This window comes from Mandrillus leucophaeus, unplaced genomic scaffold (genome assembly GCF_000951045.1).
Source record: "Mandrillus leucophaeus isolate KB7577 unplaced genomic scaffold, Mleu.le_1.0 Scaffold2, whole genome shotgun sequence".
Classification (NCBI taxonomy): domain Eukaryota; kingdom Metazoa; phylum Chordata; class Mammalia; order Primates; family Cercopithecidae; genus Mandrillus; species Mandrillus leucophaeus.
In genome coordinates this window covers 1,130,835-1,147,068 of record NW_012102031.1, presented here as the reverse complement: position 1 = coordinate 1,147,068, position 16,234 = coordinate 1,130,835, and the positions used below count along the sequence as shown (strand labels likewise).

Here is a 16,234-nt window from a genome sequence, read left to right as displayed (position 1 = left end):
TAACTGTTTTCTCTCACAAGACTAACTCAGCCTGCTGTGTATTTAACCCTGCTTGGTAAGGAAGAGCTGGTTGGGAAGGTAGAAGCAACATCCCTTTTTTTTAACTAATTGGTATTTATGTAACACCTCCTGTGTATCAGGCTTGCTGTTCAGGCCGGGGGAATTTAGTTCTGAATAAACAGACACAATCTCTCCCTAGTGGAGCTTACAGACTGAAATATTTGGAGACAGACATCATCTGATGAATGAACTCAAGAAGTAAAGGGCATATATAATAGGAGGCTCTGGTAGAGCCGGGGATTCGGGGAAGGATTCCCTGAGAAAGTTAAATGTATTTGGAGTTTGAAGGATCAATTGGATGTTCCCTAGGCAAAGGGCAGATTGGGAATGGAGGTGGACAGCAAATATTCCAAGCAGAAGAAAAACTACATCTGTAAAGGCCTGTGGCAGGTCCCTTTAGAATGTGTTCTGGCCAAGGAAGTTCATCATGTTCAGTGCCCTTGAGGAAGGCCGGTTCTGAATTTCCCAGAACCAGATAGATGAGATCCCACTGCCAAGGCCCCATGAGCAGAAGGGGTTTGAGAGGGATGGAAGGCTTTCCAAGGCAAATTCTAACAAATTACAAATAATCTGGAGAGGAGGAAGAGAGGCACCTAAATAAATAAGTTTAGAGTTTTAGAATGACTTGTCCAAAGTTGGAAGGGGTAGGTAACCAAGGAGGAACAGTACAGAGCAGCTGGAATACATCAGAAGGGGGTCAGGAATGCCAAAGGACCTGATGAGCTAAGGCTTCTGGAAAATGCTAATCAGCCACAAGGACCTTTAAAGCTGTCTGCAGTAAGAAAAATAGGAAGAGTCACGCTGCTTCTGGCAATATCCAGAGGAGGAACACAATGTCGCCACTTCTAGTTTTACATTCATCTCCTTTATGAAAGAAACGATACAGTATAACACATGTGGAATGCTTTTATTATGAATAGGCCATGTGCCAAGCACTTTATATAAATGATTTCATTTTATATCAATGCTATGAAGTTTATCTTCATTTTCTTTATGACAAAACTAAGACATGGGGAGCTTAAATAACTTCCCCAGGGTCACAGCAGTTAAGTGGTGGAGCTGGGTTGGGCAATCTGACTATAGTTCTTCAATCTGAACTATCACACCGCGCTGGGAAAGGATGGGCCATATGAGGTGAGAGGGACTGGCCCAGATTCTAGAGGCAGCGGAATCTAGAAGTGATCCATCACAGAGAGAGACCTGAGCTGGCATCCTGGAGTCACTGCATACCAGCTAGTGAATTCTGACTTACCTCTCTGATCTCCAGTTTCCACATCTGTAAGATGGGAATAACACTTATCTGCACTATTATACTGGAATTCAGAATAGGCACAGAAAGTGCTTGGCATGGAACAGATGCTTAATTAGTAATTGTTTTTATTTTTATTCTAAGAGTAGGGTAAAGACCCAAAGTTAGTTTTGTTTTGTTTTGTTTTGTTTTTTAACATATGAGATATGTGGTCCGTGAATGAATGATACGTGGTGTCTTAGTCCATTTTGTGTTGCCATAACAGAATACTACATACTGAGTAATTTAGAAAGAAAAGGAATTTAGGCTGGGCACAGTGACTCATGCTTATAATCCCTGCACTTTGGGAGGCTGAGGCAGGCGGATCACCTGAGGTCAGGAGTTTGAGACCAGCCTGGGCAACATGATGAAACCCCGTCTCTACTAAAAATACAAAAAATTAGGCCAGTCACAGTTGCTTACACCTGTAATCCCAACGCTTTGAGAGGCTGAGGCGGGCCGATCACCTGAGGTTGGGAGTTAAATAGCAGCCTGACCAACGTGGTGAAACCCCATCTCTACTAAAAATACAAAATTAGCTGGGCGTGGTGGCACATGCCTGTAATCCCAGCTCTCGGGAGGCTGAGGCAGGAGACTTGCTTGAACCTGGGAGGCAGAGGTTACAGTGAGCAGAGATTATGCCATTACACTCTAGCCTGGGCAACAAGAGCAAAACTTCATCTCAAAAGAAAAAAGAAAATTAGCCAGGCATCGTGGCAGGCAGCTGTGATCCCAGCTACTCAGGAGGCTGAGGTGGAAGAATATCTTGAACCTGGGAGGTGGAGGTTGCAGTGAGCCGAGATAGCGCCACTACTCCAACCTGGACAACAAGTATGAAACTCTGTCAAAAAAGAAGGAAGGGAGGGAAGGAGGAGAAAGAAAGAGAAAGAAAGAAAGAAAACAAATTTATTTCTTACAGTTCTGGAGGATGGGAAGTCGAAGATTGAGGGGCTGCATCTGGTGAGGGCCATCATGCTGTGTCACCACATGGTAGAAGGTATAAGGATAAGAGAGAGGGGAGGAAGGGGGCCAGACTTATCCCTTTATCAGGAACCGACTCACATGACAACTAACCCACTTCTGTAATAACAGCATTAATTCATTGTGAGGGTAGCGCCCTTCTGACCTTATCACCTCTTAAAGGCCCCATCTCTCAACACTGACATTGGGCATTGAGTTGCCAACACATAAACTTTGGGGGACACATTCAAACCATAACACATGGTGGCCTTGCCCTTGAAGTCAGTCTACAGAGTAAGCATATTTCTTGCCCATGTATAGAGAATGAAATAAAAAAAAAAAATACAGGGTGAGCATGTTGACATGGCCCCCTTTAACAGTTTCCATGTGACATTTCATGCACCGCAGCCTTTCACTGCTCTGAAGCCAGGAGTCAAGCTGAGATTTCCCCTGAGGCCTGGAGAAGATAGGTGAACTGGCAAAGACTGAAAGTCTAGCTGTCTTTTACTTTTTTGTTGCGATGAACAGATATACTAGTGAGAATGAGTGTTTCATTCTTATTAATTTATAAACCTAAGCTGTTCAATCTGGCAAGTTAAAATTCAATGACATAAAAAATTCTGTTCCATGGCTGGGTGCAGCGACTCATCCCTGTAATCCTAGCACTTTGGGAGGCTGAGGTGGGAGGATCACTTGAGTCTAGGAGTTTGAGGCCATCCTAGGCAACATGTTCTAAAAAAATAAGGCCAGGTGCGGTGGCTCACGCCTGTAATCCCAGCACTTTGGGAGGCCGAGGAAGGCGGATCATATGAGGTCAGAAGTTCAAGACCAGTCTGACCAACATGGCAAAACCTTGTCTCTACTAAAAATACAAAAATTAGCTACTCAGGAGGTGGAGACAGGAGAATTGCTTGAACCCTGGAGACACAGGTTGCAGTGAGCTGAGATCATGCCAGACAGCACAGATCTAGAACTTGTTCATCGGGGCAGGAAGTCCTCTTGGACAGCACTGGATGTTGAGAACAGACACTTTAACATAGTTGGAAAGCAGAACGGCAGGGTGATTAAGGGTGAAATGTGTAGCTGATTTCATTTGTATTTAACACTATGAAGTGTATCTCCATTAAGCACCGAGGTTTAAGGAGTTAAATGACTTGCCTGGGGCAGCAGCAAGCACATGGGTCAGTCAGGCTGCATTTGGATCCCGCTTCCTACAGTGTGGTCTTGTCATTCATCCTCCATGCCTCTGTTTCCCGACTGGGAAAATAGGATAATCATGGGAGCCACTTCACTGGGTGGCTGTGAAGATTAGACCATGTAATATATTCCAGGTGCGTCACACCATGCTTGTCTCATATTAGACACATCATAGTCTTTCTTTACCCATAAGTTGTGTTTTGTATCTTTTTTTTTTTAGACAGAGTTTCACTCTTGTTGCCCAGGCTGGAGTGTAATGGCGCAATCTCGGCTCACCGCAACCTCGGCTCACCGCAACCTCCACCTCCCGAGTTCAAGCGATTCTCCTGCCTCAGCCTCCTGAGTAGCTGGGATTACGGTCGTACACCACCACGTCCAGCTAATATATTTTTAGTAGACACGGGGTTTCACCATGTTGGTCAGGCTGGTCTCGAACTCCTGACCTCAAGTGATCCGCCTGTCTCGGCCTCCCAAAGTGCTGGGATTACAGGCGTGAGCCACCGTGCCAGGCTATATTCTGTATCAACATATGATTTTGTCCTTTTTGTTTTTTGAAATGGAGTCTCACTCTGTCTCCCAGGCTGGAGTGCAATGACGGGATCTGGGCTCACTGCAACCTCTGTCTCCTGGATTCAAGTGATTTTCCTGCCTCAGCCTCCTGAGTAGCTGGAATTACAGGTGCCTGCCACCACACCCTGCTAATTTTTGTATTTTTAATAGAGATGGGGTTTTACAGTGTTGGCCAGGCTGGTCTCAAACTCCTGACCTCAGATGATCCACCCACCTCAACCTCTTAAAGTGCTGGAATTATAGGCGTGAGTCACCGTGCCCAGCTTGTTTTGTTTTGTTTTGAGACAAGGTCTTGCTCTGTTGCCCAGGCTGGAGCGCAGTGGCGAGATCATAGCTCACTGTAGTCTGGAACTCATGGGCTCAAGTGATCTCCTGCCTCTTGAGCAGCTGGGACTATAGGTATATGCCACCACGCTCAGCTAATCTATGTTTTATTTTATTTTGTAGAGACAAGGTCTTGCTGTCTTGCCCAGGCTGGTCTTGAACTCCTGGGCTCAATTGATCCTCCTGCCTCAGCCTCCCAAAGTGTTGGGATTATAGGTGTGAGCCACTGTGCCTGGCCTATTTTGTCCTTGACAGCTCTTACTATGTTGGCAAGGTTGGTCTTGAATTCCTGGTCTCAAGCAACCTTCCTGTGTCCTAAAGTGCTAGGATTACAGGCATCAGCCACTGCTCCTGGCCCAGCATTATTTCTGAAGCCTATTTGTAGGTATTGAGATGTAGTCTGTAGTTAGCTTAACTGTGCCCTGGCTGTGGGAATTGGAGCTTTGCCTTGTCACGGTACCGTAGATAAGATTACAATGCATTGTCTTGCCTGCTGCACCAGGCAATAGGTATTGTTACAGTTGTTTTTATTTCTAAGGAGACTGAAACTTAGGGCAATTAATTTGTAAAAATAAAGAAACAGATTGGTAATTTCACATTGGAAAGATGTCTGAGATTTGTTAGTAAATGAAAAAGATAAGTTGCAGGCCAGGCGTGGTGGCTCACACCTGTAATCCCAGCACTCTGGGATGCCAAGGTGGGTGGATCATTTGAGGTCAGGAGTTTGAGACCAGCCTGGGCAATGTGGTGAAACCCCATTTCCGCCAAAAAAGTACAAAAATTAACCGGGCACGGTAGTGCATGCCTGTAGTGCCCACTACTTGGGAGGCTGAGGCAGGAGAATTGCTTGAACCTGGGAGGCAGAGGTTGCCGTGAGCTGAGATCATGCCACTACACTCCAGTCTGGGTGATGAGAGCGAAACCCCATCTCAAAAAAAAAAGTAAAAGAAAAAGATGAGTTGCAGAACAACTTGTATGGTTTCTCATTTGTGTGAAGAACATGGTAGTGTGTACACTTAGGAATGCACAGGGTAATAATCATGGAAACGTACTCAGTACTCTATATAATGTCTCCAGATCCTCACAATAGCTCTGTGAAGAAACGATTGCTTGGAGAGGTTAAATTGTCCAGGATCGGTAAGTTGTGGGGCCATCCTGAAACCCAGGGCTCTGCTCTTCCATCCACCCCATGCAGTGGGCTCCTCCCCGTATCACAGAGATAGTGTTTATCACTGCAGCAGAAATATACTACCTTCTTCCTATGCACGTGCACTGTGGAAGGTCCTTTGATGTCATGTCATTGGTGGGTTCTTTGCACCTACCCAGTGAGGCAGGCAGTGAGGAGCCATCAGTCAGGTTTGAGCTTGGGGGCAAATGGATGTGAAGTCTGGACTGGGGATGTCGCCCCTGCCACAGACAGGTTAGAATGGGTGATGGTCGGGGGTGCTGTTTCAGAATGTGGCCTATTCTCACTGCTGGGTGACTCAAACAGGGAATGGCTGCTCTGGGTATGTACTGGGTTCAGGTGCTGAGGTTGACAGCGTTTGGATTATATATCCGGGTGATGTAAAGAAGGGAGCCTAGGGCAGTGGTTTCAGCTTTGCCTCTTCCCCTACCCAGGGTATGACGAGGAACACCAACCACCTAGAAAGCAAGCAGCTCTTTCCTTCTTGCTGTCATTTCTTTCTCTCTCTCTTTCTTTCTTTCTTCCTTCCTTCCTTCCTTTTTTTTCTTTTCTTTTCTTTTCTTTTTTTTCTTTTTTGAGACGGAGTTTCCCTCTGTCACCTAGGCTGGAGTGAAGTGGGGTGATCTTGGCTCACTGCAACCTCTGCCCCCGGGTTCAAATGATTCTCCTGCCTCAGCCTCCTAAGTAGCTGGGATTATAGGTGCCCGCCACCACGCCCGGCTAATTTTTGTGTTTTTAGTAGAGACGGGGTTTCACCACGTTGGACAGGCTGCTTTCAAATTCCTGACCTCAGGCAATCCGCCTACCTTGGCCTCCCAAAGGGCTGGGATTATAGGTGTGAGCCACTGCACCCGGCCTCTTGCTATCATTTCTTTGGATTCATTTATTCTTCTCTGGTAACAAGGTACCCTTGAAGGTTATTATTCACGGTTTAAAATTAACTAATACAGGTCGGGTACAGTGGCTCATGCCTGTAATCTCTGCTTTGGGAGGCTGAGGCAGGAGGATCACTTAAGGCCAGGAGTTTGAGATCAGCCTGGGCAATGTAGTAAGACCCTGTTGCTACAAAAAAATAAAATTAAAAGAATTAGGGTGGGTGCGGCGGCTCACGCCTGTAATTCTAGCACTTTGGGAGGCTGAGTCAGGTTTATCACCTGAGGTCAGGAGTTCAAGATCACCCTGACCAATATGTAGAAACCGTATCTCTACTAAAAATACAAAAATTAGCAAAGTGTGGTGGCGTGCACCTGTAGTCCCAGTTACTTGGGAGGCTGAGACAGGAGAATTGCTTGAACCCGGTAGGCAGAGGTTGCAGTGAGCCAAGATCATGCCATTGCACTTCAACCTGGGCAACAGAGTAAGACTCCCTTAAAAAAAAAAAAAAAAAAAAAAAGGAAAGAAAAACATATTGGGAGGTTGAGGCGGGCAGATCATGAGTTTAAGAGATCGAGACCATCCTAACCAACATGATAAAACCCTGTCTCTACTAAAAATACAAAAATTATCTGGGCGTGGTGGTGGACACCTGTAGTCCCAGCTACTCAGGATGCTGAGACAGAAGTGCTTGAACCCAGGAGGTGGAGGTTGCAGTGAGCCGAGATTGCACCACTGCATTCCAGCCTAGCGACAGAGCAAGGCTCTGTCTCAAAAATAAGTAAATAAATAAATTAATTAAATAATTGGGTGTAGTAGTTTGTGCCTGTAGTCCCAGCTACCGAGGAAGCTAAGGTGGGAGGATCATTTGAGCTCAGGAGTTTCAGACTGCAGGGAAGTATGATCTTGCCCCTGCACTCCAGGCTGGGCAACTGAACAAGACACTGTCTCTTAAAAAAAAAAAAAAAAATTAACTAATACAGATCCCACCATAACAATCATTCATTTATTGCTGTGTAACAAATTGCCCCCAAACTTAAAAGCTTAAAAACAACAAGCATTTATCTCATATTTCTGTGGGCCAGGAATTTGGGAGTGGCTTGGCTGGGTGGCTCTGGCTTGGGGACTCTCCAGAAGTTGCAGTGAAGATGTCAGCTGGGGCTCACCATCTGACAGGTTGAGCCAGGGCTGGAGCATTCGCTTGCAAGGTGGCTCACTCACACCTGGCAAGGTGGTGCTGGTTATCGGCAAGAGGCCTCTGTTGCTGTCTTGGTGGGCCTCTCCCAAGATTGCTTAACAACATGGGGACTGTCTTGCCCTAGAGCAATCCAAGAGAGAGCAAGCCAGGCAGAAGCTGTTCTTTTTATGACCTAGTCTCGAAGTCCCATAGTATCACTTGTCACCTTCTATAAAGTAGAATTAAGTCTGCCACATATTCAAAGGCAGGGTAATGGCTGGGCATGGTAGCTCATGCCTGTAATCCCAGCACTTTGGGAGGCCGAGGCGGATGGATCACTTGAGATCAGGAGTTCAAGACCAGCCTGGCCAACATGGTGAAACCCTGTCTCTACTACAAATACAAAAATTAGCCCTGGGCATGGTGGCACGTGCCTGTAATCCCAGCTACTGGGAAGCTGAGGCAGGAGAAGCTGAAGCTTGAACCCAGGAGGCAGCGGTTTCAGTGAGCTGAGACCCCACCACTGCACTCCCACCTGTGCCACAGAGCGAGACTCTGTCTCAAAAAAAAAAAGGTGGGAGGGGAATTAGGCACCACCTTTTGAAAGGATGAGGAAACATCCAAAGTCCAAGTGCAGGATTTTCCTCATTCATTCCTCCCTCTGACCCACAGATGTTTGTTGAATCTCCAGTATGTGCCAGGTAGTCCAGACATAGAGATGAGTAAGATAAATAAGGCTTGATCTCAGCTCTCAACAAGCTTATAGTGCAGGTAGACTAATAGCTCCGGTTTGGGTAGTGTTTTCCAGCTTAATGAGCACTTTCACTTCACGGTCTCAATTAACCTTCCCAGACCCCTGTGTGATCACCAGAGCTGGGTATATCCCTATTTTCTATCTCCTCTGGGTTTTAGACGATGAGGGCTTTTCTTATGTTGATATACCTTACATGATAGAAGTTGACTTTGATCTCAGCGATTTTTGCCTGTAAATCCCTTGCACTTTGTTCCTACCCCAGGCTGTGTTCCTTGTGGCTGCTTTGTCATCCCCTGTGCCGCAGATGAGGAAGCTGAGGCTGCAGTTACTGAACAGCTCTTGACACTTTAATTCCTGGATTTTTTTCACCATACTGAGCTGCCCTCGGGGATAGACTCTCCTAAGTGCTCCATTGACAATGGCTGTCATGTTTATTCTTGCAGAAAGCTCTGGGTGTGCGGCAGTACCATGTGGCCTCAGTCCTGTGCCAACGAGCCAAGGTGGCGATGAGCCACTTTGAGCCCAACGAGTACATCCACTATGACCTGCTAGAGAAGAATATTAACATTGTTCGCAAACGGTAAGGCTGCAGATGGGAGGCGGTGACTACTCAAACGCACTGTGTCTGCTGCCTGCCCCTGTCAGGCAGCGAAGAGGTGTTTCGTGAAGGATGGTTGGCGATGGTGGCAGGGTCAAGATATTCAGGGTGCAAAGGTTCCTGCTGAGGAAAGGCATTCCAGATCAGTGTTGTAACTTCTGCCCTCTCTGCCAAGGAATAATCTGTGTTATCAAGAACCCTCTAGATGTGAACCATAGCCAGGTCTCAGGGACACTTTGGTGCTATAATCTGAACCTCCCAACCTTTTCAGGGCAGGCTGCTGACCCTCAGCCTGCCCTCTGGAAGCCACCAGGCCCAGTGCCTGGAGAATCATCTTCTATTTCCTCTTCAGTACACAGGCACAGAGGAGAGCTGAGGTCTGGGACCCAGAAGATAAATTAAGATGGGACCTTTTTTATTTTTTTGAGGCAGAGTCTCTCCCTGTTGCCCAGACTGGAGTGCAGTGGTGTGATCTTGGCTCACTGCAACCTCTGCCTCCCAGGTTGGAACGATTCTTATGCCTCAGCTTCCTGAGTAGCTGCAATTACAGGCATGCCACCACGCCCGGCTAATTTTTGTATTTTTAGTAGAGATAGGGTTTTGCCATGTTGCCCAGGCTGGTCTCAAATTCTTGAGCTCAAGCAATCTGCCTGCCTCGGCCTCCCAAAGTCCTGGGATTATAGACGTAAGCCACTGCACCTGGTGTATTTTATTTTATTTTATTATTTTATGTTTTATATTATGTTATTTTATTTTTTGAGACAGAGTCTCACTCTGGTCCAGGCTAGAGTATAGTGGTGCAATCTTGGCTCACTGCAACCTCTGCCTCCCAGGTTCCAGCAATTTTCATGCCTCAGCCTCCCGAGTAGCTGGGACTACAGGGACGCACCACCATGCCTGGCTAATTTTTTGTACTTTTGTAGAGATAGGGTTTCATCATGTTGGCCAGGCTGGTCTCAAACTCCTGACCTCAGGTGATCCTCCTGCCTCAGCTTCCCAAAGTGGTGGGATTACAAGTGTGAGCCACTGCACCCAGCTGGGACTATTTTTTTTTTTTTTGAGATAGGGTCTCACTCTCTTGCCCACACTGGAGTGTAGTGGCATGATCACAGCTCACTGCAACCTCAACCTCCTGGTTTTGAGTGATCCTCCCACCTCGGCCTCCTGAGTACCCAGGACCACAGGTGTGAGCCACCATGCTCGCCTAGTTTTTTTATTTTTTTGTCAAGATGGAGTATCGCCATATTGCCACTGATCTCGAATTCCTGGGCTCAAACTGTTCTCTCACTGTGGCCTCCCAAAGTGCTGGGATTACAGGCGTGAGCCACAGTGCCTGGCCTAAGGTGGGATCTTGAGCATGTCTTTTTTCTGGGCCTCATTTTTCTCACTTGGTAAAATGGCAGTCAGCTCTGCCCTGCAGTCCTGTGTGCCAGGTCCTGGGCTAGATGCTGCCACCAAAAGGATGAATAAGGTACCACAAAGGATGAGGAGTTGGGGCTGGCAATGCACACCAGCCCACACTCCCACACTTGCAGCTTGCTCTTCATCAGGCATGAAGGAGAGCTGTCATAGAGGTTTGCTTTGATTGATTGGAACTTGAACAACTGCAGACAGGGCTGTGCCCTTGCCTGCCTGGTGGCTTCTTTGATACTGACAATGGTGATCCTGGGAGAGAACAAATCTGAGTCTACCCATTGGGCAGCTGAGGCTCAGCTGGAGAAGGAACCTGCCCACAGCCACGCAGTGCATGAGTGGTGGTGTCTTGTCTTTGTATCCCCCAGTGCTCTAACCACTGCCCCATACTCCCTTTCTCATGCCACTTTGCTTTCTATCTACTGGTATCCCCACTTCAGTTTTAAGGGTAGGGACTTCCTTAATCTGGATCTCCAACAGCCTCCAACACAGCATCATCTAATTATGGTAAAAGACCTATTAATTGTTTGTCAAGGACGGCTGTGACAGAAGAACCCACTTCGTTGTCCAGTCTGGCCTAGGTACTTGACACACATTATTTCTGTTCTCAACAACCCCTCTGAGTTGTTACTCTCCATCTCTGCCCCCCACCATTTTGCAGGTAACAAAATTGAAGGTCAGATTGGGGAAATACCCTAAGGCCATACATGTGTTGAATGACTGACCCCACACTCAAGCCCGTGTCTCTCTCACTCCAGTGCCTCCCAGGGCTTGTTCTTGTGGGTTTCTTCTGGGCTTCATGTTAGAATCACCTAGGAAGCTTTAAAAATGATGGACACCTGAGCCCTACTCCCAGCAATTCTGATTCAAGCGGTCTAGGTATTGCTATTCAAAATGTGGTCCGTGGGCCAGCAGCATTGGCATCACCTAGGAGCTTGTTAGAATTTCAGCATCTTAGACCCCACTTCAGACCCACTGAGTCAGAACCGGCCATTTAACAGGATCGCCAGGGGGCTTGTGTGCCCGTCAAAATGTGAGAAATACTGGCCGGTTCCCCAGCAGGTCCCAGAGTGCAGTCAGGACGAAGAACCACGGTCCCCGTCAATATAGGACCTTGTATTTATTCTTGGAGCTTTCAGACCACTGCTCGGTGGAAAAGTGATAGATTTTTCTTCAGTCTGTAAAACACTTCCACCTTGCTTTCATCAGGTGTGAAGGAGAACTGTCATAGAGATTTGCTTAGTTGTTGTTTTTGTTTGTTTTTGTTTTAGACTGAGTCTCACTCTGTCACCCATGCTGGAGTGCAGTCGCATAATCTCGACTCACTGCAGCCTCCACCTCCTGGACTCAAGCGATTGTCCTGCCTCAGCCTCCTAAGTAGCTGGGCTGACAGGTGTGCGTCCCCATGCCCAGCTAATTTTTGTATTTTTATTTATTTTTTTTTAAATTTTTTATTTTATTTATTTATTTTATTTTATTTTTTTGAGACAGAGTCTCGCTCTGCCGCCCAGGCTAGAGTGCAGTGGCGTGATCTTGGCTCACTGCAAGCTCCACCTCCCGGGTTCACGCCATTGTCCTGCCTCAGCCTCCCGAGTAGCTGGGACTACAGGCGCCCGCCACCACCCCGGCTAATTTTTTGTATTTTTAGTAGAGACGGGGTTTCACCGTGCTAGCCAGGATGGTTTCGATCTCCTGACCTAGTGATCCGCCCACCTCGGCCTCCCAAAGTGCTGGGATTACAGGCTTGAGCCACCGCGCCTGGCCAATTTTTGTATTTTTAGTAAAGATGGGGTTTCACCATGTTGACCAGGCTGGTCTCGAACTCCTGACTTCAAGTGATCCACCTGCCTCGGCCTCCCAAAGTGCTGGGATTACAGGCGTGAGCCACTGCGCCTGGCATTTTTTTTGTTTTTTTGAGACAGAGTCTCACTCTGTCACCCCCAGGCTGGAGTTCAGTCGCGTGATCTCGGCTCACTGCAAACTCCGCCTCCTGGGTTCATGCCATTCCCCTGCCTCAGCCTCCCAAGTAAGGAGTAGCTAGGACTATAGGCACCCGCCACCATGCCTGGCTAATTTTTTGCATTTTTAGTAGAGATGGGGTTTCACTGTGTTAGCCAAGATAGTCTCGATCTCCTGACCTCGTGATCCGTCCACCTCGGCCTCCCAAAGTGCTGGGATTACAGGCGTGAGCCACCGCGCCCGGCCCTTTTTTGTTTTTTTAATTTATAAAAAAAAAAAAAAATTTAAAAGATAGGGTTGCCCAAGCTGGTCTTGAACTCCTGGGCGCAAGTGATCCTCCTGCCTTTGGCCTCCCAAAGTGTTGGGATTACAGGCCTGAGCCACTGTGCCCAGCAAGAGGTTCGCTTTGAGATAATTGACAGAAGAATATTATTCACCATTTAGTTTTTGCATTAAACAATTAATAACAACAACAAAATACTCTTTAAGGTACTGGGAGTTTTTTAGGTTTTAATTTTATCATTAAAATTGACAACGACAACAATATTTTTCCTTTGCTTATTTTTTTTCCAAACTTGCTTAACCAGAAAAGTCCAATAACTTTTTTTTTCATTTTCGTTTTCTTTTTTTTTTTTTTTAAGTCCAATAACTTTTAACATTTTCCAGATTAGTACAGATGAGGATTGTTCTCTGTTTTCTCTTTTTTGTTTGTTTGAAACGGATTCTTGCTGTATTGCCCAGGCTGGACTGCAGTGGTGTGATCTCGGCTCAGTGCAACTTCTGCCTCCCGGGTTCAAGTGATTCTCCTGCTTCAGCCTCACGAGTAGCTGGGATTACAGGCGCCTGCCACCATGTCCAGCTGATTTTTGTATTTTTAGTAGAAACGGGGTTTCACCATGTTAGCCAGGATGGTTTCAATCTCCTGACCTTGTGATCCACCTGCCTCGGCCTCCCAAAGTGCTGGGATGACAGATGTGAGCCACCACGCCCGGCCTGTTCTCTGTTTTCATTGTTGCCGCAGAGCAGGTCTCAACAAGGTCGGGGGTGGTCAATTTTGTTCCCTAGGGCCCATTTGGTGATGTCTAGAGATATTTTTGGTTGTCATAACTTGGCTGGGGTTGGGGCTTACTGTTACCCAATGGGTAACCAGGAATACTACCAAGCATCCTGCAGCGCACAGGGCAGCCCCACGACAAAAGAATCCTCCGGCCCAGACAGGTTCACGGTGCCCTGGCTGCGAAACCCTGACACAGAGAAAGAGGGCAGAGGTGAGGCTATGCTAAAAAGAATTATATTCTAGCCGGGCGTGGTGGCCCATGCATGCCTGTAATCCCAGCACTTTGGGAAGCTGAGGCAGGTGGATCATTTGAGGCCAGGAGTTTGAGACCAGCCTTGCCAACATGGTGAAACCCTGTGTCTACTAAAAATACAAAAAAATTAGTCGGGCATGGTGGCGAGCACCTGTAATCCCAGCTACTCGGCAGGCTGAGGCAGGAGAATTGCTTGAACCCAGGAGGTGGATGTTGCAGTGAGCTGAGACCACGCCACAGCACTCCAGCCAGAGTGGTGTCTCTGGTGACACAGGAAGAGACTCTGGCTCAAAAAATAAAAATAGAAAAAAAAAATTCTAAGAATTTTTTAGAAGGCCAAGGGACTTGCTGGGGGACTCTTCTTCCACCTTGGGTCGCTGACAGAAGGAGTCTAAGTGTGTTCTTGAGAACTGGATCTGTGTCATCTGGAGAGCAGAGGGACAGATGGACATGAAGACCCATTTTGTCATCTTTAGTTAATCCTCAGGGACATTCAGTGATGAACTCATCCTAAAACTTCAGCATCATTGAGCTTTTTTATATAGCTTCAATCATTTGCTTCCACGGTCTTGGGTTTTTAAGCCCATTTGTTGTCTCCCTCGGGGCCCAGAAGGAGGGGCTGTGCTGCCTGCAGTGAGTCATTGCCCGTACACCAGTTTTGGCAGTGCTGCCGCATTCGGCGCAGGCCGTACCTCAGGCTAGTGCTATTTTTATTTGTAGAGATGCTCAGAATCACCAGTCTGCTGTTGCCAGCAGATCCAGCACCTTAGGGATTTTTGTGGGTTTTTTTTGAGGTAGTGTCTTGCTGTGTTACCCAGGCTGGAGTGCAGTACAGTGGTTCGATATGGCTCACTACAGCCTTGACCTTCTGGGGTCAATCCATTCACCACCTCAGCCTTCCAAGTATCTGGGACTATAGGCACATGCCACCATCCATGCCTGGCTTCTTTTTATATTTTTTATAGAGGTGGAGTTTTGCCATGTTGCCCAGGCTAATCTCGAACTCCTGGACTCAAGTGATCCGTCCGCCTTGGCCTCCCAAAGTGCTACGATGCTAGTCGTAAGCCACCACACCCAGCCGGGAACTCTTACTTTGAAGAGGTTGGGTAAACTTAGGGGTGAGGGACTGGAACCCAGCTTGCAGAAGGAAGTTTCTCTGCCTTCTCAGCATGCATATTGATGATAACAATAACGATAAATGAGAAAGGACGAGGTGGCTCACACCTGTAATTCCAGCTCTTCGGGAAGATCACTTGAGCCCAGGAGTTCAAGACCAGCCTGGTCAATATAATGAGAACCCATTTCTACTAAAACAAAATAAATAAGTAAATAAAATTAGCCAGTGTGGTGGTACGTGCCTGTAATCTCAATTACTCAGAGGCTGAGGTGGGAGGATCACTTGAGCCTGAAAGGTTAGGCTGCAGTGAGCTACAATTGTGCCACTGCACTCCAGCCTGGGTGACAGAGCAAGACCCTGTCTCAAAATAATAATAATAATGAAAATGGAACATTTCACCATGTGCCAGCCCCATTCCAGGTTCCAGGTGTGGAGAGACTGTGTAGATTAGCGTCAGGAGCACAGCTGTAGGGCCACACTGCTGCCTCCTCGTGGTCCAGCTGTGCCCCTCGCTGACTTCGCGGTCTGGAGCAAAGCTACTCTGTCTGTCTGTGCTGCAGCTTCCTCATCTGTGCTGTGAGGATAACATGAGTTTTATACATGAAAATGCTTAGGATAATGCTGAGCTGAAAGTAAATTCTACGATAACGCTGGTCTCTAGTGACAGAAAGCCCACCAGTGGTGGCAAAGGGGTGGGAGGGAGTTACCAAGGGTTGGGGAAACTTGAAGGAGAGATGGATATGGTCCATATCTTGATTGTGGTGCTGGTTTTTACAGGTGTATACAGTGTCAAAACTTAGCAAATTGTGTACCTTAAATATGCAGTTTATTATATGCCAATTATACCTCAATCAAGCGGTTTAAAAATGGAGCGCTATAGAAGTGCAAGCTGTTATCTCATCCCAGCGCAAGCCCTGGACTTTAGAGATGGGCTGGCTGAGCTCACTGATGACGGCAGTTGCTTATCTTGTTAAATAGTGGCTTCAGTAATAGGTCAGGTTTGGGCTTTTTTGTTTGTTTTTATTAGAGACAGCATCTCGCTCTGTTGCTCAAGCTGGAGTGCAGTGGTGTGATCATGGCTCACTGCTGCCTTGATCTCCTGGGCTTAAGTGATCCTCCCCCCTCAGCCTCCTGCATAGCTGGGACTACAGGCACGCATCACCCTGCCTGGCTTTTTTTTTGAGACGGAGTCTCGCTCTGTCGCCCAGGCTGGAGTGCAGCGGCATGATCTTGGCTCACTGCAAGCTCCGCCTCCCGGGTTCACCCCATTCTCCTGCCTCAGCCTCCCAAGTAGCTGGGAATACAGGCGCCTGCCACCACACCTGGCTATTTTTTTGTATTTTTAGTAGAGACGGGGTTTTACTGTGTTAGCCAGGATGGTCTTGATCTCCTGACCTCGTGATCCACCCACCTCGGCCTCCCAAAGTGCTGGGATTACAGGCGTGAGC

General features: G+C 47.3%; 1 protein-coding gene across 2 annotated transcripts in view; it reads left to right on the top strand.

Moving 5' to 3' along the window:
- Nucleotides 1-16,234, top strand: part of ACO2 (aconitase 2, mitochondrial) — a 59,849-nt gene that overhangs the window by 20,514 nt on the left and 23,101 nt on the right. Inside the window, exons 2-3 of one of the 2 annotated variants that reach the window (XM_011978772.1) lie at nt 8,833-8,969; nt 9,440-9,445. Coding sequence is in view for 1 of the 2 variants with exons in the window: in XM_011978771.1 (XP_011834161.1) it covers nt 8,833-8,969 (137 nt within the window). In the remaining variant the exon portion in view is untranslated. The remainder of the gene's footprint in view (nt 1-8,832; nt 8,970-9,439; nt 9,446-16,234) is intronic. The other variant, XM_011978771.1, reaches the window with a different exon arrangement.